This window comes from Bombus affinis, chromosome 11 (genome assembly GCF_024516045.1).
Source record: "Bombus affinis isolate iyBomAffi1 chromosome 11, iyBomAffi1.2, whole genome shotgun sequence".
In the NCBI taxonomy this organism is placed as follows: domain Eukaryota; kingdom Metazoa; phylum Arthropoda; class Insecta; order Hymenoptera; family Apidae; genus Bombus; species Bombus affinis.
The window spans coordinates 2,885,547-2,907,709 of record NC_066354.1 but is presented as its reverse complement, the minus strand read 5'-3'; the positions used below and the strand labels follow the sequence as shown (position 1 = coordinate 2,907,709).

Below are 22,163 nucleotides of genomic sequence, written 5' to 3'. Positions count from 1 at the left end.
TATTTTGTTATTTTATATTTTTATCTCATAGATATCGACAAGCATGTCTTCCGGAAAATTCTGTTACAGGTAAAGAGATTCATGATTACAACTCTGTGACACATAATCGTCGAGTTGTAGAGTATAACGTGTCAAACCACGTATGTAATTTAAATATATTGAACTGTATATTATAAAATAATTTTTCAAGGTAATTATGTCCTTTTTGATTAATTTGTCCTTTAAGTATATTTTTTTATTTAATTTTAAACATTTTTCTCATTAAATCAAAGATATAAAGTAGGTAAGAGTTAATCACATAACCTTTCAGATGATCACAGATGTACAGTTGGCTGTATTCTGCAACATTCTTGGAGCAACATTATTTTGCTTAGTATTTCTCTTTCACTACGTATATGCTAATTATTCGAAGTAAAGGAGTAATATGTTGCTGAACATAACCTTAATCCGCTTCATCAAACACTAATGCATATATTGATACATTATGTATTGTTTTTAATACATAATGGTTACTTAAAGTAAATATCATGTTGGTAAATATATTGTTTATAAAATAAAAAATTTTTACTTTCTTCATTCCTTGCATAAATAGCATGTAAAACATATACCAATTGTAAAATAAACATTAATGGGTATATAATCAGTAAAATATGTGTAATATAATCAGTAACTATGATAATATATTTTTTCTTTTTTTATCATGAATGTATAACTTTAGCTGTACTTCGGTTTAGAGAACATAAAATTATTGACCTCTTTTATACATTATGATAGTTTTCGACACATGGAATCCAAAAATGCAAATCTTAATTTTAGGACTCCAGTGGTTCAAGAATTATGTGCATATAAAATCAAGTGCTTTTAGTGTATTTTAGCGTATGCGTTACTTTGACGCCATGTTGGCTTCTATGCATGATTGGTCCAATGATTGGAGTCGCTGTATGTATACAAATGAACGTGGGTGCATTTGTGGCGGGATTTTGAATCATGAGTCATGAGTATTGGATTAGATTTGGGTAGGTTTACGTTATATTCTATTCTTCTGCCGCCGTTACGTTTGTATAAGCTAATATTCGGCGAAAGTCAGTTCAACACTCATCTGTATCCATAGTACGGATTAATCAGATGATGGATAGAAGTAATATAGTGTCATGCTAACCTATAAAATACACTAAAAATACTCAATTTTACGTATGGATAACTCTTGAACCGCTTGATTTCTAAAGTTAAGACTTTTAGATCCTACGCGACGAAAACTATCAAATAACAAAAAATGTCAATAATTTTATATTCCCTAAACCGAAATTAAACCGTAACTTCTAACTAAATAAAATTTTCATTTACTCAAATACAGTAAATAGGTATAAGATATAGGAATATATGTGAATATGTATACATGTGACTAGTTCCTATCTTCAGACTGTTTCAAGATAATGAAGTTGGTCACTTGTAGCTTTCAGTTTGCAGCTCATAATTGTACATAGTCAATCCATGTACATATTATGTCTTTTGCATACATAGCTGCGTATAGAAAATTCACAATATAGTTTTGGACATTTAACGTGTAAATTTAGAAAAGTTAATCAACAATGACTGACGATTCCAATGGAGAATCCACATTCGAATTTGTCGAAAGAAGAACAGATGAATCGTCTACATCTGGAGAAATCGTAAAAACAGGTATGAATGAAAGGCAAAACATAAACACCTGCGTATCTGTCAAATTCCTTCGCAAGTAAAAAGATTTATGTTCACTCTAATTGGCTGCTAGTTTTCCGTATAGTGCAAAAGATTTTAGAAGAAAATTATAAAAAATTAATTCTTGAGAAATATAACAAACATAAAAATATTATAACATAAAATGAATGTAATTATGTATCTTATGTCAAAACATTCTACGATATATTATTTAAACGAACAATAAATTTTATTTGGTAAATAGGACAAAAATAACTTATTACTTGATGAAGGTTTTTTTTATTTATTCAGATACACTAATGTATTAGGACAATGTGTCATTTATATAAATAATGTAATTTCCAGATTCTTTTAGCAGTTTGTCTTCATCAACATCTTTATTAATGCCATTAGGTGTATCAACATCTACAGGAAATTTGTTATCAAATGTACCACCACCTAGTGCATTGCCTATTTTTATTTCAAACCCTGGAACAATGTTATCAGAAAGGCCTAATAATTTAGAATCATCTTCACAAAAGAAACTTCATGAACAGGAACCTAATAAATCAATGTTAAATACTGTTATTCAATCTAAACCATTACAGCAAGAAACACATCAAGTAATTACAACTCCTATTGTTACTCCGTCCATACAAAATGTACAAACTACAGTGCCATCAGAAAATATAGTCCAAGATTCAGGAATGGTTGGAGGTGGTCTACTGTCATGGGTTAAAGAAACAGTAGTAAATAGTAATGTATTAAGCAAAGTTGCAGAAAAAGCAAAGAACAGTGTTAATACTATGATCACAACATTAGATCCTCAGATGCGTGAGTTCATTTGTAAGTAAGAAAGCTACTAATCCTGACATGCAAGTAAAAGCAATTTAATCCTTTTCTATTTTGTAAATTTCTTGATTATTTCTCCTGGCTTGAGTGTTTTGTCAATTTCATATCTAAATGTATGTCACTGTATCTATTAGATTATATTATTGCATCATATCTGAAAGGAACATATATATGTACTGTGTTATTTTTGGATGATCTAAAAACCAAACTTAATTTAGTGAACTGTGCTGTGTGCTGTTTATCTGTCATTTACAAAATATTTTTCCTCCTTATTCTTCATTTATTAAGTAACTGAAATTATAACATTTGTATATGTGAAATAGTGTTCCAAATCACACATAAAATAGAGTGATTGTATAATTTGTATTACAAATAAAGTGATAATTAAAAATAGTAATTAAAGTAATTTTATAAGTAAAGTTTTCATTAACATATACCTATGCACAGTGTTGTGAAGAAGTAATTGTTGAAAATAACTTGTAATAATACAAAGAAGTACATTCTATTTCATCATGTTTTAATAAAATGGCAATTAAAATTTGAGGAACAATATATATATTTCACACTATTAATATGTGAATGTAAATAGCAACATCGTGACTGTGCAACATGTTAGTTCATTTACAAACATATATGCAGGCTCTGTGGAAAATATACTTTTCAGATTCTGGTGGTGATATGGAGATTGTAGTTGCATCAGACAAAGATGTTAAAATAAGTTCTGTTCGTCAGGCTTTCCAAACAGTTTTTGGGAAGGCAACAGTAACGTGAGTAATAATCATGAATTGTATTCATTTAATTCTATACTGCTATATTTTCATTAAAAGTGTTGATTATTTTGTAGTGGTATATCAGTGGAAAGTTCAGCTGTGGCTGCTCAACCAGTTGGTTTTGCTGCGGGTGTGAAAGGAGCAGAAGAAAGAATTAATTCTGCTCGAAATATTCCGACTCTTCCAAAAGATATACCTATAATTGCAGTAGAAAATTTTCTGTTAGAAGTTGGTGAAGATAAATGGTATGATTTAGGGGTGATACTTCTTAATGATCCGAAACGTAATGTGAATTTGCAAACGTTCACTCAAATGACTCCAGTGCCAAGTCAAATAGTAACAATGGCACAAGAAGCCACACCTGAAGATTATCCTCTTAAATGGTCTGGATTATCAGTTACTGTTGGTAGTTTAATGGCAAACAGTTTACAGGTTGGTATAAAGAAAGTAAGCACGGTAATTGTATAATTACAATTCTAAAAAAGTAATATATCTTTGAAGGTTTCTCACAATGAATGGCATCATGCACTTACAGGGATTTCCAGAAGAGACATTATACTTTTAGCAGCTCAATCACTAGCTGGCATCTACAAAAACACAATTAATCCCATCTAAATTTTTATGAAAAATACATCAATGCAATTTATCAATGAATTGCGTTTTTGTAAATGCAACTATAATAATTTATAGAGTAACTTGAATCAATTATCAAAATTTATTTCTTAGATTCTTATTTTTTACGAGTAGCTAACATTACATCACATTGTTGAAACAAAGATCCAATTCAATTAACGTGATATACTTATTAAATTAGTATTTATAAATTAAGGAAATGTATTTTAATTATATGTGGTAATATGTACAAAAAATTAATGGAATGAAGTCGAAATATATCAAAAAAATAGGTTTGGTATGTTGAATGTGATTATTTCATCACATATGAATTATTAATATTAGATGTATTGACACTATAGTATATTTTATTAAAATAAAATCATAATTTATACATAATTTGAACATAACTTTTTTTTTACTTGTCTTAATTCTATCAGATTTTGGAATGGTTGGGTATTTTTAACAAAGATAATAAAAACACTTCCTCTCGTAATTTCATTTTTAATTTCTTGATGCATTTCGTTTCAATGAATACATTGCTGTTGTAGATTTTTTGTTATCAATAACTTCGAAATTCGTCCAATCGTTTGAAAATATCAACAAAAAATTAAAACTAATTGTGGTAAAAAAGCAATGTAAAAAATTACAATCTTTTGTTTTCATTTGTTATATGAAACTGGCAATAAGTTACCACCACAATAAAAATAACAATTGAATTCTTATCTGATGCTGATATGCTAAAAACAGAAAGCCACCGGGATCTTGATAACGTGTGGCATGCTTAATTAAATAAATGTATAAAATATTTCTCCTTGCGCCAACATGCGTACTTTCCATTATAATTACAATTTATTGTTTTTTTTTCATATTTATAATCATGTATTTCTCATGTTTCTTTGCGCAAAATAAAGTTCATAATAAACCGATGTAGATTGTATACGGTCCGAGCAATATTAATTGAATTACAATATTTAAATAGATATTTAAATATGGTGCGCGAATCTATGGTTACAATTTATCAAGGTATGCATTCAAATCTGGGAGACCTTCCTTCAATCCTTTTCTTTTACGTGTTTCCTGTAAGAACAAGAATTATTACACTTAATAGTAGTCAAATGTATCACATCTCACAAAAGGAAGATATAAATTTGTATGTTTCCCTATTCAGGTATACTTGAATATGTCACTAGAATACCAAAACAAAAAAACAGTTTCTTTTCCACGAGATTAAAAATGGCAATGTATTGATATTTACTCATTACCATCAGTTATGACCGTGGGTAGTTATAAAAATTTCAGAACAGATAAATTACCTGCACAACTTGATAAGGTCTAGAATTAGGTTCCATTGGATCACCGGGCAAGATCTGCCAATGATCGAATACACATTGAGGGAAAGCTTGTCCGCCGGTGTTAGAACGCAAGTCGGCAGTAAAACCAAAGGACTCATTAACTGGAAGATATGCTTTAACTACAAACATAGGTGTACCAGCAACCTGTTGTTCTTCGAATACGTGACCTCTTCTTCGGTTAAGCACACCATAGATACCACCGACAGCTGTTTCAGGGCACTATGACAATTTTATTACATTAGAATACAAAAATTTAACATACTAGTTATAAAATCTTCAGTAAATTATAAAACTAAATTTACCTGAATTTCGCATAAGTAAACTGGTTCCATAAGTCGAGGAGAGGCAGTGAGAAGACAAGCATAAAGGCAACGTCTTGTGGTAGGAATAATTTGACCACCACCTCTATGAATAGCGTCAGCATGTAACGTCACATCGTGAATGTTGAAACGCACACCTCTCAAGTTTTCTTCCGAAAGAACACCCTGTGAAATAATTATAAATAAAAAATTACTTCTGAATATCTTTTTCATTAATCTATGATATTATACCTCTTTCGTAGCCCATTGGAATCCAGCTACAACAGAATCCTTAATTTCGTTAAGATACTGTACTCCTTTCGTACAATCTACAAGAATGTTGGGTCCAGTTCCATCAGGTCCAAAGCACCAAATCTTCCTAGCTTCGCTAACATCGTAGTCATACTTTTCGTTCAAATAACGAGCACGTACTTTGAAGTCATCCCTTGGATTAACTTCACCCTATAAGATTATAAACATTAAATAGAAACAAAACAAGAATATTAATTATAAATTTTTATAGAATGGAAACATACACTATCGATATCTTCAGCGAGACCATCAGGCATAGGACACGCCATCATGAATAACCGATTATGCTTATTAGGTGATTTTGAAAGACACATCTGATTCGATTGTTCCGAAATTGTTTCTCTGTAAGAAACAACAGGATCCGATTTCTTAATGGGTATACAAGCATGATCTTCTTCCAAGTCCTTTAAACAAATTTCAAGGTGCAGTTCTCCAGCACCAGCAATAATGTGCTCTCCTGATTCTTCAATAATACATTGTACCATAGGATCTGATTTCGCCAAACGTTTAAGACCTGAATACGAATTATTTTGTTAAAAAATATTAACACTTTTATTAAATGAAATTTAGATGACGATCACTTTCAGATTTTCAATTAAAATCACGGTTTATCATAACCCAATGCTCAAAGTAAGGTTTCATCCTTATTTAGACATTAAATTATAACAAATTATATTAAATCAATAAATAAATATACCTTCAACTAATTTAGGTAAATCTGCTGGATTTTTAGGTTCAACAGCAACACGGACGACAGGTGAAACCGAAAATTTCATAACTTTCATATTGTGTGCATCCTTAAACGTGGTAATGGTACCAGTCTTCACTAAGAATTGATCAACGCCAACAAGTCCACAAATATTACCTATTTTGAATGATAAAAATAATCTGTTGTAATTACATTTTTTATACGAAATAACATTTTAATATTATCAATTTAAGCCTCAGTTGGCCGTTCTATTGTCATTCAGAAAAGGTCAGAACAGGTAGATGAAAACAATCATCATAGTACTATTACTTGAGAAGATTTGGAACCAAATGAAGGATTTACTGACCAGAAGGCACATCTTCAATCGCCTCAACGTAACGTCCCATCATCAAAATTGTACGCTGGATAGCTTTCTCATAAAGATCTTCTTTTTTACCCGGTTGGAAATTAGGTCCCATAATACGTGCTTTCATTCCAGTGCTTACTTTTCCAGAGAATACACGACCGAAAGCATAGAAACGACCTTTGTCGGAGGTCGGTACCATTTTTGAAACATACATCATGAGTGGTCCATTCGGATCGCAGTTCTGTAAAATAAGATTTCAATTGGATATAAAATCAACAAGTTCACTTTAAAGCTGAATTAAAAATTGAATTATACATATATCAATCAGTTACTACTCATATCTACCATATATAAGTCAGAACAGGTCTGTGAGATTTCATCATATATAGTAAAACTAATTAATATTTTTTATCTTAAGATTATATTATTTATACATACCTTAATACCAATTGCAGCCTCGTCATCAAGCGGACCTTCATACAACATTTCCATACGATATTTCTGCGCGGTAACAGGGGATGGTAAATGAATAGCAATCATCTGAAGCAAGGCTTCTCCAGCTGGTAACCATGTTCTCATGACAACCTAAAACGGATTATTATACTGATATATAATCACTCATGATATTTATTGATTAATTAATTAAAACTAAAGTATTATCAGAATAAAATATTATCGGTCAAAGAAATTCTGTAGAGATGTCAGAAAAGTTTTTTTTTAGAAGTCATCATAAATATTTCCAAAACATTGAAATGAATTAAAATGATAGTTTTATATAGAAAAAGTTACCTTAAGAAGAGCTTTGCCATCCTTATCTTTATCTTCCGGTTTTAAAACAATTCCTAATTTTTGCAGCAGGTTGTCTGCTTCATCTTTTTTGTAATTCATTATACTATCAAATACCTGTTAATTTTGTATTGTTATTAGTAAAAAAAATTAATATTTATTTATCATAAGTAGTTAATAATTAACATACCTTATAAATTGGATCTAAGACGTACATGCAAAAGGATCGTTTATTGTCTGTTTCCTTCTGCTTGCTCCACTTCTTAGTTTTGGGGTTAAAGAAAGATTCTCCCCATAATCTATTCATAAGTTTTACAACGTCAATTTTAAATTTCTCAGCATACATTTCAGAAAATTGTTTTAATGTAAACGCCCAACCATGAAGACCAGAACCAAAACCGACTGAACCTTTACTAGGATCTACCTATTTGCAAAAAACATAATTAATAAGAATATTAATATAAAAGTAAGAAACAATGTTACATAGAAATAAAATTAATTCATTTACTTACTCTAACTTCACCCATAGGACCATCATCGTCCGAATATGTTGCAATAATAACGTTAACGTTTTCAACAATACGCTGGAAAGTTTGATAAAGATCTTCACTATCAAGCTGAAGTTCTAAAAGTGCTCTGTCCATTTTGTTCATGAACAACACTGGCTTTATACGTTCAGCAATAGCTTGACGAAGTACAGTTTCCGTTTGCACACATACACCTTGACAAAGTATAAAAAAATTGATTTTCACGAAATGAAAATATAAAAAGAAAACAAAATTCTTTAAAATAAAATTGTAGCAATTGTGTCGTAGCATGTTAGTCTCGGACATAAGGATAGAGGTCCACCAACAGCGTTTAAACACAGTTGCTATCATTTTAATCTTCTTCCATTGATGCACCATCAACACTGTCCATGTGCATCAGTCAGTTTAACCAACTGATATACTACAGAGTAACGCTTTTTGTGCTGGAAGGGATATTAGTTTAATTCAAATTACATCATTTAAAGTACGTACCAGATACACAATCAACAACCACAAGAGCTCCATCAGTTACTCGAAGAGCAGCAGTTACTTCACTGGAGAAATCAACATGGCCAGGTGAATCAATAAGGTTAATCAAGAAACCTTTTTCATCCTTGTCACGTTGATCAGGATTTGTAATGAAAACTAAGTCTTTCTCTTCAAGTGCAAAGAACATAGAAATAGCTCTGCAATTAAAAATATTACTTGTAGGTAGGCAGTTAAAAACATCAACTGATAAGATTAAACAGATTAAACTTACGTGGATTTAATAGTAATACATCGTTCCTGTTCATCCTTGCGAGTATCTGTAAATCTGGTTTCACCAGCTTTAGCACCAGCAATAATACCGGCCTTAGACACAAGGGAGTCAGTCAAAGTTGACTTTCCATGATCAACATGCGCAATGACAGACATATTTCTGATGTTTTTCTTTTTGTCCATCATAGCACGTATCTCATCTACCGTGAAGTTCACCTGTAACAAATAAAAAACTTTTTAATGCTAAATATATAGGTTTAACATGATTATAACTAATTAAAGTTGATGAAACTGATTACAACATATTGATTAAAATTTTCTTAATCTAAAATGACATTCTACAAATCATTTTTTAATTTTATGTTATCAAATATATTATTTTCTTAATATGTTCTCAATATTTTCCTAAAATATGGAATATAAAGTTTGAAAAACAATTTTATCTCAGATAAAGGAAAAGATAAAATGATTTTCATACTGACCATATTGAAATCAAAGCTTCATAAATCTTAACAAATATGATCAATATTATTTAGAATAGAGAGAATTATATTCCTGTATGAATACTTTTTTTTTGTTAGAGCTTGACCCTAAAGTGTCACAACTTCTTCGTTTTCTATATACAGTCTGCAAGGTATTCGACGTGTTTTTTTGTGCAATGATGCTCGTTTAGATTGTTCCCGCAAAGTTCCCAATTCACCAAGAACCATCGAGAACATTTTCTTGAAGACTCACGATGTTTCGAGAGCATGCTGCGATTTGTAACAAGAGACTACAAAACTCCATGACACGTTGTCTCTTGAACAAGAGACGAAACATATTTGAACTTCGAACATAGGGTAACTTCGAAGCATTGTGTCGGAAAATTTTTCAGGAATATTTCGCCAGAATTTTTGCTGAACCTTCAGAGATTTTAATCTTGGCATATCCATCGCGAGCCTCAAAATTTATCTTCAAAGGGAGTTGCGCAATCCCAAGTAATCCGCCAGTTTTCAATTTTTCTGAACCCAGGTGACACTCGGTCTTCAAAAATATTCATACCTCTGCACTCCACACATCGTACAGATTTACAAGTTCGTTTTACTTTGGAAAGATTATACTTACCATTTTGGATGTAGTCCGATTTCCGTTGGCCTTAACAGAAATATACGTGCACCAACAATGGCGGACTCCCTAGGAAAGAACAGAAGTTCTGTGAAAGGAACGAACGTTTCGTACACGATAGAGGGCGTTCCTTGTCACGCGTATTTCGTGTTATGCACAGGGCCAATTGGAATTTTGTAATCCCTACCACGTGGCTTAATTTGCGCGCGCAGGTTACAACCGATTGTAGGAGAGTTTAAAATGCAATCCGTTAATCTGTAGTAGTATAACAGCTATTGTTGTGCTTAGTGCTGCCATCTAATAATTTAAATTAAAATTGAAACAAAAAAAAGATTGATAATGAAACGAATGTTCTTCTAATTTATATTTTTTTCTTCATTTGTTGTAAAGATTATTAAATTAAAATTGTTTCATTTAGTGTTAGTAAAATGTTTGTATGAAGAGAGAAGGACAGGCAGAAAAAGAAAGAAAACAATTCAAAGGTTACAAAAAAAACATCGCTTAGATATGAATACGTTTATCATTGAATATTATTTTCTTATTCTATCTTAGATGAAATATTCATATAAAATATTGCATTGGTTCAACAATAAAAATTATATAATCTATTATATTAGACATAGACAAGTGTACAAAAGACATAATTACGTACATATTAAGAAAATAGTAACGATTGTGCGTTTTCTTGTAAAATGATTACTCTTAGAAACATTAATTTCGGTTTAGTGTACATTACATCGTATATATTACATAATATGGTGTTCCACTCTTATAAAGAATAAATACACCGTATTTCTATTATTAACTTTTTTGCTTTATCTATATTTTCATGTCATTAGATACTTATATGGATTTAAAAACTATATATAAAATTTATGTGTAGTCTATCGAAATGTAATGCTTTAAATGAAAAAAGAAAAACATAAATAATAAAATCAATGTTAATTATTCTTCAATATACGTGTGCATTTGTTTTTTACGATGTATTAAATCATTACTATTTTTCAAACAACGAAAACACATTTTTATTGGCACTTCAAAATAATTAGAAAATCGCTTATTACAACTTCATTAATTAATAAAAACATCCCAATTGCACTTAATCAAATATTGATAAAATTATTATAGAAATAAAGTTATAGTCGTAAATCTACTAATTTTTTACACTGCATACATTTAACAAATCCATTGGTATAATATTTTGAGTGAAATATGGGAAAGATAATTTGGACGATCGATAGGGGAAATATAAATATTGAAATTGGTAGCTTGGAATTATTGGATAGAATTTTTGGATAGAATTGTCAACGGAGCTCATGACTGAAAGTTGGAAGTTAGGTTGGACAAATTTTTGGAAATCGAAATTGAAGTAGCTTGGAATTATCAAGAAAGTCTGCAATTAGGAAACTTATAAAGATATCTTAGATTACAGAAACCTTTCGACATCAGTTGGAATCATAGTTTATACTTTGGAGAATAGATGACAGCAATCTTTTGAAATCGGTAAATTCGAGTTATATTTTAGATGGCATTTTTCTATCGTTTTCATCAAACATGGAGAAACGCGAGCCAGTGTGCTTCACAAACTAGGAATTAAAGCGAATCGGAAGCAACAAGAAGATAGGCTCTCGCAAGATCTACCCTCTTGGTGCTATGATCTCGTTACGCAACACCCTGTTAACATCCCCACCGCGTGTACAGCCCTTCGTCAGCCTCCGATTCGGTATCGTGTATAAAAACATACGGCGGAGTCGCTACGTCTTTCTCGTTGTGCACGTGAATCAACACGTGGCCAGAGGAGATGGCCATGGTAATAGGTTTTTCGGAAACTTGTCGATGACGAGCAGATTTTCTGACGAAAATTGTACTATGACAAATGGAAATAGGCGATTTCTCATGCGTGTTTTTTTATATTAGAGTATTTTTCCTTCCAATTGGAATTATGGGCTTCAATGAAAATGGGATTTCAGAATATAAGATTACAATAAAGATAATTATCACTATTCTATACTACTAGAATATTTGGAAATTTCTACTATTTAAAAATAGTAATTTACCAATTACACCAGATAATAGCAACATTTTATATAAAATATTGCTTAAGTACCTACGTTATGTAACTTAAAAATGGCACACCCACGCGTTCACATTTTGTCGATATTATTTTCCCTTATTATTTATTACCGAACTATCTGTATAAGATAAAATCTGTATAAGATAAAAGAACAGGCTTAAAGAACGACCGTTTTAATTATCCACCGAAGTAATTACAAGGGGCCGATGGACCATCGGTCGATAAGTCAAGAATCATTTCATCGATACTTCATATCTGTTCCGTTTCTTCTTCGCTTCCTGTGTATAGAAATACGCTTACTCGCACGAAGTAAACTATTGGAACAACGCTGGAATATCTTCAAGTTTTCTATTTTTCTTTCCCGAAACGCTTCTCCTCTTAATTAAGTGTTTCTCCGTATACAAAAGTTTTAATTACCCCACTGGATGGAAGTAAAAATTTCGCTGTTTTTATCCATCACGATATTTCTTAAGTTGCAACCAGATGTTTATGAAATTTAATAAACAGGAATCATATTTTAATATCTTGGAATTTTTATATCGATCTTTCAGATGCTTAAGTGGAAGCTTTCTTTAGTTTTTATTCTCGTAACAGATTATAATTAATTCATGATTCGTGATATACAATCTCTATTCTTCCTACCATAGAAGTATCGTCATTAATAATAGTAATTAATGATAACACCACAGAAAATAATAAATCAAACTTCCTTCCTTCTCAACCAAACTACCCACAAATCGTTCTACACTCGTTTCAAACTTCCACGCCAAACTTTACCACAACAAAAGCTTCCTCAACTTCCATTCTTACCATCGAAGAAGCACTATCATTGATCACCACTGCGAACGATAATAGAACTTCTCCTTTTAACCCAATCGTTTGCGAACCTCCGTGAGCTAACCTACGCTGCACGATCTTTAAATTTGTATATTTCGAAACAAACAACCCTCCGTACTCGCAACCAAAGAAATATCGCTAACTATCATAGTAATTAACAAATCAAGCTCCCTCTTCGTTCATCCGTACTACCCACGAACCAACCTCCGTTCCACAACTTCAAACTGGTACAGCGCGTCCTGTCCAAACCAAAACCTTCCTCAACTTTCATTCTCGCTACCAAGAAATCCAACCTCAAACTCCATGCTCTCACAACCCTCTCAAACCTTTACGACTTCGCCAACTTCTGTCTCCTACCACCATCTTCCTCAAAAAGAAGGGAAAAAACGAAAGAAACACAAAAAGACAAAAGCAAAAGGAGGACAAAGAAAGATGCACGACCACAATGTCTCGTTACTTCGCGACGATATTCACCCCCTGGTCCACGACGTGTACACGTATATCTACGATATATAACGGATGCAGCGTGTAGAGGGGCGATCGAGGGCGACGAAAAAGCGGGACATGTACGAAACTAAGGTGACAGAACGGATGGTAGACGTACGTAAGGACAGACGTACAGACGGCCGATGTCGATAGTAGCAAACTCGCGGAGGCACGGAGGAAGATGAGGTCGGAGGTAACCCGACACCTGGCCGCACCGAAGGTAACGTGAGAGTCCCTTTACCCCTCTCTGTTCCTTTTCCTACCACCTCTTCCAGCCTCCTCGCGGGCTGCTCGTCCTTCCGTGACCACGATCCATCCTCTCGTATACTCATCCGCGGAACCGTGAATCCATTAGAAGGACAGAGACGAGCTTACGCTTCTTCGTCGTCCCTTATCTACCTTCGTGAAAGAGTCCCTTCGAGGTTGGGAGGCGCGAGAGAACTCAATTATGTCCCATGGGGTGAAAATTAACAGCAAGCATTTTTGCCTGGAACCTTTATTATGTAGAAGCCTGACTTTTGGATGACTCGAGGATGATGGTTACGTTGGATCTGAGAGGTGGAAAATTTAGGGTGGTTGGGAAGGGATGTTGAATTTTCTAAGTATTTGTCGTATAGTATGGCAACAATAATGTAATGTTTATTGCAGTTTCAGGTTGCACGGGAGTCATAGAACGGACTTGGTTTAGTAAGAACAGCTTACGATTAGTCTTCTCTCCATTAGTCTTCTCTCCATTAGTCTTCTCTCTTTTAAGTCGCAATCTTACCGCGTTCTGTGATACCTGTTATATGTATGGATGGACTGCAGTTTTTTTATGGGAATTTGTATTTTTGTAAATACTTAGTTACGTAAATGGGTATTCAAACTGAAAATTATTTCATCCATTGAATTAGTATTCATAATGTCTAATTCTATAGTTGGAAAGCATTATCTTTTTTGCGTTCAGTGAGTAATTTTAGTTATATCGTAGTTAGTTAGGACTATACTTTGGTATATCTATGGTAATAAAATTTTGTTATCTAATTAGTTAATTGGTGCGTAGAATTGTTGTAAGAGAATATGTTGACGGTGGAGCAGAAAGTTAGAAAGTTAAGTTAATTTCCATAAATTCAAAAGACATTATTTGTTCTTAACGGTGGTTAGACTAGCAAAAAGTGTTTTACAGTCATTGAAAAGGCAAAACGATAGTTTGCTTCGTCATTTCTCATCATTTTTAGACAGCATTAAGTTATATCGTGTAGTAGAACTCGTGTCTAATATAATATTTATATGTCGGAGATGTAGGGACATCAGGCCTTTCTTTAGGAAGATTCCCCAATACTTGGGCTCGAGGTGACATAACTGGTCGCCGAACGTAGCCACGGTCACGGGATGAACGAAATGTCTTACAGAGGAGGTACCGATGTTGAGGGACACGCTGTATAAACAATCGAGTCTCGATCAGGAGCAATGTTGGTTTACGCGGGACTGCCTAGTTACGGCGCTTGGGAATTTGTTGATATTCCCGATCGACATGTATTTGACATATGTGACTGTATCTGTCTTTTATTTTGCAATCTCCTTGGAGAGTTTTCTGTCATCGACTTGGAGTGAGTCGGAAAGTATCCCAGCGTCGGAGTTAACGTGTCTGCGTGCTACAAAATGTATTCCATTGTACAAAGAGTTTACCCGTTGGCCATGGATTCGTAATTGAGCCCAGGAACATTGTCAATAGCTTTTGTTATACTTATTAATTATTTCACGCCCGAAATCCTAACGATAACCCGATAACCCGACATATAAATATTGAAATCATGAAATATAATAACAGTCGCATATAAACAGTCGTAACATCTCTTTCGCGTTTCTTCCTTAAGAGCAACCTTAGTTTCCTTTAATATATTGTACTAATTCAATACTTATCCTTCATTATCGGTGTGTCTTATGATTTTCTATTAAAGCTATTTTACAATACCAATAAAACATCGATATTCTACGCCATGAAAACACAATTTAGATACAGAAGTTTCGAGCAAGAATCAACCCTTTGCACTAGGAAGACTCCAGTTACGCCACCGTGTATGTAAACATATGTTCAAAATAGATAGGTATGTATTGCTTTAAGGTGATACGCAATAAATATATACGAAGGGCAAAGAATTATATTTTCGTTAGATAAGAAGAAATATTTTTCCATTCGCTTCTCGATGCATTTTGCATCTTGAAAAAGAAAATCGAGAGCCATAATCATTTCTCTGTTTTTCACACACTTTCGAAGTCTTATCGATATTCTTCATCATTTTGGAACATAACAGGGACTCGGTCATTCCTTAATCATTAATTTACTAAACATTCATAACCTCAATAATATCTGGCATCGCAACGTCTCCTGCTCTACGACGTTGTATCTTAATATTTTTGTAATCAATAAAAAAGAAAACAATTTATTTGTAGTCTTCAGTTAAACTTTTAAACAATTTTTATGTTTTTTCGGCCTTACCCATCACTAGTTTCTACGCCGCGCCTCCTGTCGTATATACGCACGTTTCTCCCACCAAGAACAGTGGAGCAGAAATGTGTGTATAGTTCGGCCGTTGCTCTTATTCTTAGTGCACATTTTTTAGGTGACTTTTTAACATTGCATGAATTGCATCGGTGACCTCCCGACTCATCTCTGCTACTATATGCGTAAGTACAACATGTGTACATGTATATATTCAAAGAAAATTGCTTGTCATTTGAATGTCAAAAAAGAAAATTTTCCTTTTGTAATAAATTCTTTCGTAGAATGAGAATAAATATTTCCGTAAGAGAGTATTAATCCAATCTATCTTATGTAAGTTACTGACTTTTACTACTGATTTCTAATGTATATATATATATTCTTAAGTTTTAACTAGATGAATTTCCACTAACTACATATATAATTGATTATATTTGTATAATACATTTGCTATATTTTGTTACTTACCAATCAGGGTTTTGAATATTTCTATTGCTATTTTTTTTTCTTAAAAGTAAAATATAAAATTAAATTTATGTACATAAATGTGTTTGTAAAAATAAAATCTACATTATATATTGTATTAACTTCCCAACTGTTTATTTCTAACTGTCAGTTTTGACTTTAATCAAGCATAAGTTCATTTACATAGCAGTTGTTTCTTAATTATAATAAAGATTTTAATTTTTTCCTTTCATTATCTCAATTAAGTGTGTATAAGATTTAATAAAATATATTTTAACATATTCTTATATAGAGGTTATGTAGATAAATTTGTATTAGTTATTATATGTATATAATTTTTATTTATAAACATAAAGTACTAAGTTTTATATTTCTATCACTTTTAGTACAGACCTACGCTTATATTGTAATGTTTTTATCATGAAGAATTTTTATTAGTATGTACTTAATGTTTATGAGGTATTATAATTTAAATATTCTTTCTTTTATCTAGAAAAAGTTCGTCGATCAAGTTTCTGGTATTGATAATAAAACAACAAATTCTCATTAATGTCGCCCATATTCCCTAAAGATGCGTCTTCAACTGAAATGTTTTTTCGAACTGTAAATGGAAGTAAATTAAAGCTCATTGATAAAAGTACAAAGGCTAGAAATGTTATGAAATTTGTTTTATATAAGAACATACAGTTGAATGTGAATAAAACTCTCCTTTTGTTATTTGTAACAGTAGTTTTATGGAAGGCATTTAATATCTTCATACCCTTTCTTGCATGTGCATTAGTATTGATACTACAACTCATCTGTTTTGTTGCTTCTGTAAATAAAGGTCTGTTAACTAATTATAATTACTATAAACTCTTAATTTTCATCATGTTAATTCCAATATTTTATTTACAGATACACTAACAGTGGTAGAATTTGTTGGTATATATACTGAAGGAAAAAGAATATTTCACGGTCCTAGTTCATGTGAATTTATTCCCTGGGATATAGTGGTGGATATATTTATTAATGAAGTTATAACAGGAGTTGGTATTAAAAATTCATAATATGATATAGTAAAATAATTTATAAAAATATATGTTATTTAAATAAATGAATATATGTTGTTTCAGCAAAAAGTATTGTATTATCTTACAATTATAATAAGAGATTCACTTGGTGGAAAAGATTCAATAAAATTAGTTCCCTTATTTCAAAACTTAATACCTGAAAGAAAATGCCTGGAATATATTTACGAAAAACTAGCTGGATTGATTGGACCCAAAAAGAGGAAAATCTAACTTTAACAGTACCTGGCTCATACTGGTTGTGTCATAAGACCAACATATACAAATTTATTTTTAGGTATCACCGCACAAATAGGTAAATATTGCTAATACTAAAGCATTAGTAAGAAAATAGATTTCTAATTTGTATATTTGCAGAAATATAAAACAATTTAATTATGGAAAAGAATTAATGAAAGTTATTAGAAAGATTATCAAAAATCCACCTTCCCAGAAACAACAATTTGGTACAAGCCATCTTTTAGTTACTTTTGGTATCCTTTTCTCTATGTACAAAATAAATATAATTTTTAACTTGTCAATAATATTAAATTTTTTGAGCTTATTATTAAAATTTTCTTAACTATAATTCATAATACATAGAACATACACCATGGACTAGACAAGATAAAATGTTTGCATTAATGAAGTTTAGAGAACGATCGGTTGTAGCATTTTCTTGTGCATTTATATTAACTATAACGCCCATTGATTCTTTAAGAATAGAACAGAATTCAGAAAATATAATTTCTTCTGATCGTTCTTTAATCTATCAGAATGAAAATTCAAATGATACATATGAATGTGAAAATAAAAATGAGAAAGAAAGTAAAAAATGTTTAAAGCATTCTTCTAAAGATGATTCTTCAAAGACAGACGCGCAATGTAGTAATATGCAAGAAATTTTAGGATGTGAAAATAAAAACATTCAAGCAAATAATAATATAGGAAATACTAATTTAAAAAAGTTATTAAATGAAGAAACAGTAAAACAAACAGGTAACAGTGAAGATACAAATAAATTCTGTAAACATTTAAATATGTCACCTAAACATAGTATAAAACTAAATGATAAAATGAAAGAAAGTAATGTTAACTGTTTAGAAGATAGTAATATTAAACATCAATTATCGGATGATAAAATAAAAATCAATAACTGTAATATTGGAAAAGACAAAAATAATTCTGTATCAAATAATAGTAAAATGTTAAATGATAGTAGCGTTGTTGATGATATAAATACAGATTCTGTTAATTTGCCATATCAGTACTTGATAGAAAAAGAAATAGAAGCTAAAAAGCAGAATATGTTAGAATTAAATGCAAAAGATATTACAAACCATATAGAAGCACATTCAGATATTACCAAAATACAAGATTTATCTTGTCCTAAGAAAAAGAACTATGTATTAGATAATGTACCACGATCCTCTGATATTACAGATTTAGTAATGGAAGGATTAATGTTTACAATTCGTCAGGACCAAGATACTGTAGCAGTTATAGAACAAAAAACTAAGTTGGAGGTTGATGAAGTATTGGAAAATTCTGAAAAAATTGAAACAAAGGAAGGTGAAAAGTGTTTACGAAATTCTAGTTTACTTGGCTTGGAAAACTTAATAACAATGCTTGAATTACCAAAAGGAAATGAACCTGGAGATAAATATCAAAATATAGTTAGTCAGAAACCTACTTTAAGGACTCAGTCTATGAGAAAACACTTATTTAACAATGTAAAATATCCTTTAACAAATAATAAAATTAAAGAACAAAATAGTACAATTGAGTTAAAACACATGCAATGGTATCCTTTTAATAATTCTATTTCAGCTAGTACTAGTTATTCGAATAATGATAACTTAGATATTACAAATAAACGTCGCTATTCCGAAATATATGATAATTCTAAAGATGAAGAGGATGCGAAATTTATAAAATGTAAAAATTTGAAGTATGAAGAAGAAGAAGAAGATATAATACCAGAAGCATTACAAAATGAAATATTTAAATTATCTACATTATCTCTTAAAGCAGATAAGTCTAAAGATAAATTAAACTTTATACCAAATAAAGATTTATTAATAGATGACGTTAATAATGAAGAGTCAATCAAATTTGAAATAGATAAGAATAAACTCAAATCTTCTTTTAATAATAATTTACATCCCAAAAGATACACAAAAAGTGATTGTTCAAATTCAGTATCTATTGATTCTCATATAAGTAAAGCACAAAAATTGCATAATAATGCAGTATGTGAATCTAAATTTAATGATACAAACAAGTACAAATCAAATGTTCCAGTAATTATCTCAAATCAAATTATTAGTCTAAATGAAATACCTTTGCCCTTACAGAAAATACTTAAAAATAAATTATCAATAAAACATAATTCCTTAAATGATAAAACTAAAATAAACAAAGGTAATATTGAGATTCACGAGACACAACCAAGTCAAAACGCAAGTAGTATTTCCAGTACACAATTAAAAAATCAAATTTTAAATAGTCATACAGAGACATCATCAAAAGATCATGAAAAATTTGTGCAAGATAGTAGAAAAACATATAATGAAAGCATATCATCCTCAATATTAAAAACGGAAGAAAAATGTTCCGACAGTTCCAAGAATATCATGGAGTTAAAAGAAGAGAAATCACAAAACCAGAATAATTATATTGACAAAACAAGATTGTCATCGAATAAAATAAAAGATGTTACACAAGAATTTTACAAACAGTTTTCACATTTGCAGAAAGAAAAAGCTCTAACAAATCAAAAACGCCTTAGATCAAGAAGAAAATCGTTGAATTATGCTAACAATGGTGAAATGCATATACAAATGGCCAAATTTTTTCAAGATATTACAAGAGGAGCCAAGGTTGTTGTAACACGTATAAGTGTAAATAAATATTCATAGTTTAATAATAAAAAATTAATCTTCAACAGTAGAAATATGTTAAATTTTCATATTTATCAACAAGTTAATTTATAGATTTAGTACTGTTATATTTAGAACATAAAACTTTCATATTTATCTATCACTTAATTTATGCATTTAGTAGTAATAAATATAGAATTTTTTGTACATGTATTTTATTCAATGACTAAATTGCAAATAAATATATATGACACTATCTAGAATGATTTATTTCAGCTTTCCAATAACTTGTTGACCCAACATGTCTTTTCTCGTTCAATTTGATCCATGACAGCTTTTAAATTATTCAACTTGTTTACAACATCTTGTAAATTAAAATCTAAATGGTCAAAGCACATTTCATTTTTATTAAAATCAAGATTCAAATTTTGACTCAAAATAAATGGTTCGTTTGTTGTAGTTGATTTTTTAAACACCTTCAGCATCTGCAAAATATAATGTGTTTACAATTGCAATAATTTTTTTTAATTTTAAAGCACGTAAAACTTAAGTCATTATTTCAAGTAAAAAAAAAATAAATATAACAAATAAATTCATTATATAGATATATTTAAGAAACAGAATCCATTATAAATATTTATTACATTTATCTCATTTTTTAATTTGATAGATTTTTGAAGTTCGTCGGCACATCGTGATGGATACCGTTCTCGAGCATCACATAATTCAAAAAGTGCGTCTTCGCACTGTTCTTCGATGTTGTCTAAAAGATAAAGATAAGGAGATAAACAATTCTTGCTTGTTTTAACCTTGTTCAAGTTTCTTGCACTTACTCATTATTGATAACGTTTAGACTGTAGTATCACAATTAAAAATGATGTTATTTTGTATTAACAGAGAGAAAATTTCCTCTCTAGTATTAATTTAAAAATAATTATGAGCGATAGTAAACGAACTTGTCTGTATTAATATCTTCAGCGCCATCAGGTAGCAAATAATATTACAAGAAATTTAAACGGAAATGTTTAAATCAATTTACTCCGTTCTCAATTTATAACTCTTTTTTACATAATAATAGTTTTATTTATATGATACTTTTTAATATATAAAAGGTCACCTGAATGAAATACTTATACTTGATCTAATGTTCATGTTTCCTTTCTTTTAAAATGACATCAATCTTGTTTTGATCTAACCTAGATAAACATTTATTTAATATCATTTTAACATATATAATAATTTTAATGAATTATTATAAGTATTATATGTTAGAGAAATTCATTGTACTATAAGAAAGATATAAACGTCTCCACTTAGATGTGAATAAAAATGCTACTGTTTGTTGTAAAAGAGTCAAATACTATATACTTTTTTTAATATATAATAGTTATTGATACAATATTATCAATGATATAAATATAATTCATTCGAATAATTAATAATTAAAATTGTAATTAATGTGTCATTCGAAAGTTAAAATTAGTTCATAAGAAAATATTCAAATCAAAGGTTGACCATTTAATCAATTGAAGATAAGTAAGAGATATAAATAACTATTTAAAATTTTGCTGAGTTGTCAGTATAAATAAAATTTTCTGGTTAACGGAAATTGTTAACATCACCACCTTCCGTCCGCGTGGCATTTATTTGATCCAACTTTTGCTGACATTGGCAAAGATACATAATTTGGGGTACACACCGCCATTAAAATTGCGAATGCCGTTATTTGCAGTGGCAAGAAACACGTAAAACGTAAAAGTAGTAATTCTTTTTTCTCAGT

At 30.7% G+C, this 22,163-nt stretch overlaps 5 protein-coding genes and 1 long non-coding RNA gene across 18 annotated transcripts; 3 read left to right on the top strand and 3 right to left on the bottom strand.

Annotated features, from left to right (window-relative positions):
- Positions 1-310: 310 nt before the first annotated feature.
- Positions 311-649, top strand: LOC126922122 (dolichyl-diphosphooligosaccharide--protein glycosyltransferase subunit 4). The gene has a single exon (XM_050734399.1). The coding sequence runs from the start codon at positions 311-313 to the stop codon at positions 413-415; it is 105 nt and encodes a 34-aa protein (XP_050590356.1). The 3' UTR covers positions 416-649.
- Positions 650-1,379: 730 nt separating this feature from the next.
- LOC126922107 (protein PRRC1-B-like) lies at positions 1,380-4,212 on the top strand. 3 transcript variants are annotated; one of them, XM_050734375.1, is made up of 5 exons: positions 1,380-1,680; positions 2,092-2,523; positions 3,194-3,296; positions 3,374-3,731; positions 3,801-4,212. In XM_050734375.1, exons 1-5 carry the CDS (start codon positions 1,590-1,592, stop codon positions 3,912-3,914), a joined length of 1,098 nt encoding a protein of 365 aa, XP_050590332.1. In that variant the 5' UTR covers positions 1,380-1,589; the 3' UTR covers positions 3,915-4,212. The 3 variants fall into 3 exon arrangements, with proteins under 3 accessions (XP_050590332.1, XP_050590331.1, XP_050590328.1); XM_050734374.1 differs by having other exon boundaries at positions 1,396-1,680; positions 2,044-2,511; XM_050734371.1 differs by having other exon boundaries at positions 1,406-1,680; positions 2,044-2,523.
- A 183-nt stretch (positions 4,213-4,395) lies between these two features.
- LOC126922090 (translation elongation factor 2) lies at positions 4,396-10,274 on the bottom strand. Of its 2 annotated transcripts, none has more exons than XM_050734323.1 (14): positions 10,109-10,274; positions 9,006-9,220; positions 8,738-8,931; positions 8,231-8,439; positions 7,909-8,142; positions 7,722-7,835; positions 7,371-7,517; positions 6,933-7,173; positions 6,575-6,742; positions 6,102-6,391; positions 5,818-6,027; positions 5,569-5,751; positions 5,228-5,485; positions 4,396-4,991 (listed from the first exon to the last, which is right to left on the bottom strand). In XM_050734323.1, the coding sequence occupies exons 1-14, from the start codon at positions 10,109-10,111 to the stop codon at positions 4,923-4,925; spliced, it is 2,535 nt and encodes an 844-aa protein (XP_050590280.1). In that variant the 5' UTR covers positions 10,112-10,274; the 3' UTR covers positions 4,396-4,922. The 2 variants fall into 2 exon arrangements, with proteins under 2 accessions (XP_050590280.1, XP_050590281.1); XM_050734324.1 differs by lacking the exon at positions 10,109-10,274 and adding an exon at positions 9,487-9,504.
- A 4,533-nt stretch (positions 10,275-14,807) lies between these two features.
- Positions 14,808-20,639, top strand: LOC126922089 (MATH and LRR domain-containing protein PFE0570w-like). 9 transcript variants are annotated; one of them, XM_050734314.1, is made up of 8 exons: positions 14,808-15,592; positions 16,109-16,172; positions 16,272-16,320; positions 16,946-17,278; positions 17,350-17,480; positions 17,568-17,817; positions 17,880-17,995; positions 18,105-20,639. In XM_050734314.1, the coding sequence occupies exons 6-8, from the start codon at positions 17,672-17,674 to the stop codon at positions 20,420-20,422; spliced, it is 2,580 nt and encodes an 859-aa protein (XP_050590271.1). In that variant the 5' UTR covers positions 14,808-15,592; positions 16,109-16,172; positions 16,272-16,320; positions 16,946-17,278; positions 17,350-17,480; positions 17,568-17,671; the 3' UTR covers positions 20,423-20,639. The 9 variants fall into 9 exon arrangements, with proteins under 9 accessions (XP_050590271.1, XP_050590270.1, XP_050590277.1 ...); XM_050734313.1 differs by lacking the exon at positions 16,272-16,320; XM_050734322.1 differs by lacking the exons at positions 14,808-15,592; positions 16,272-16,320 and having other exon boundaries at positions 16,035-16,172; positions 18,105-18,500; positions 18,945-20,639.
- Positions 15,629-16,123, bottom strand: LOC126922127 (uncharacterized). The gene is made up of 2 exons (XR_007712658.1): positions 15,985-16,123; positions 15,629-15,892 (listed from the first exon to the last, which is right to left on the bottom strand). It is a non-coding gene; the product is annotated as an uncharacterized LOC126922127 (long non-coding RNA).
- LOC126922120 (uncharacterized) lies at positions 20,628-22,123 on the bottom strand. Of its 2 annotated transcripts, none has more exons than XM_050734396.1 (4): positions 22,009-22,123; positions 21,217-21,579; positions 21,028-21,146; positions 20,628-20,868 (listed from the first exon to the last, which is right to left on the bottom strand). In XM_050734396.1, the coding sequence occupies exons 2-4, from the start codon at positions 21,218-21,220 to the stop codon at positions 20,656-20,658; spliced, it is 336 nt and encodes a 111-aa protein (XP_050590353.1). In that variant the 5' UTR covers positions 21,221-21,579; positions 22,009-22,123; the 3' UTR covers positions 20,628-20,655. The 2 variants fall into 2 exon arrangements, with proteins under 2 accessions (XP_050590353.1, XP_050590352.1); XM_050734395.1 differs by having other exon boundaries at positions 21,899-22,046.
- Between the last annotated feature and the right edge of the window lie 40 nt (positions 22,124-22,163).

What these genes read in the sequence shown, in the direction of transcription:
- LOC126922107 (XM_050734371.1), top strand. Translation starts at nt 1,590, where the DNA reads ATGACTGACGATTCCAATGGAGAATCCACATTCGAATTTGTCGAAAGA. An exon ending in TGGAGAAATCGTAAAAACAG is followed by an intron (nt 1,681 to 2,043) that starts GTATGAATGAAA and finishes TGTAATTTCCAG; the next exon opens with ATTCTTTTAGCAGTTTGTCT. An exon ending in TCAGATGCGTGAGTTCATTT is followed by an intron (nt 2,524 to 3,193) that starts GTAAGTAAGAAA and finishes TATACTTTTCAG; the next exon opens with ATTCTGGTGGTGATATGGAG.
- LOC126922120 (XM_050734396.1), bottom strand. An exon ending in AATTAAAAAATGAGATAAAT is followed by an intron (nt 20,869 to 21,027) that starts GTAATAAATATT and finishes TATATTTTGCAG; the next exon opens with ATGCTGAAGGTGTTTAAAAA.
- LOC126922122 (XM_050734399.1), top strand. Translation starts at nt 311, where the DNA reads ATGATCACAGATGTACAGTTGGCTGTATTCTGCAACATTCTTGGAGCA.
- LOC126922089 (XM_050734320.1), top strand. Translation starts at nt 17,672, where the DNA reads ATGCCTGGAATATATTTACGAAAAACTAGCTGGATTGATTGGACCCAA. An exon ending in AGGTATCACCGCACAAATAG is followed by an intron (nt 17,818 to 17,879) that starts GTAAATATTGCT and finishes GTATATTTGCAG; the next exon opens with AAATATAAAACAATTTAATT. An exon ending in CCATCTTTTAGTTACTTTTG is followed by an intron (nt 17,996 to 18,104) that starts GTATCCTTTTCT and finishes CATAATACATAG; the next exon opens with AACATACACCATGGACTAGA.
- LOC126922090 (XM_050734323.1), bottom strand. An exon ending in GGTTGTTGATTGTGTATCTG is followed by an intron (nt 8,440 to 8,737) that starts GTACGTACTTTA and finishes TACTTTGTCAAG; the next exon opens with GTGTATGTGTGCAAACGGAA. An exon ending in TTTACCTAAATTAGTTGAAG is followed by an intron (nt 6,392 to 6,574) that starts GTATATTTATTT and finishes ATTCGTATTCAG; the next exon opens with GTCTTAAACGTTTGGCGAAA.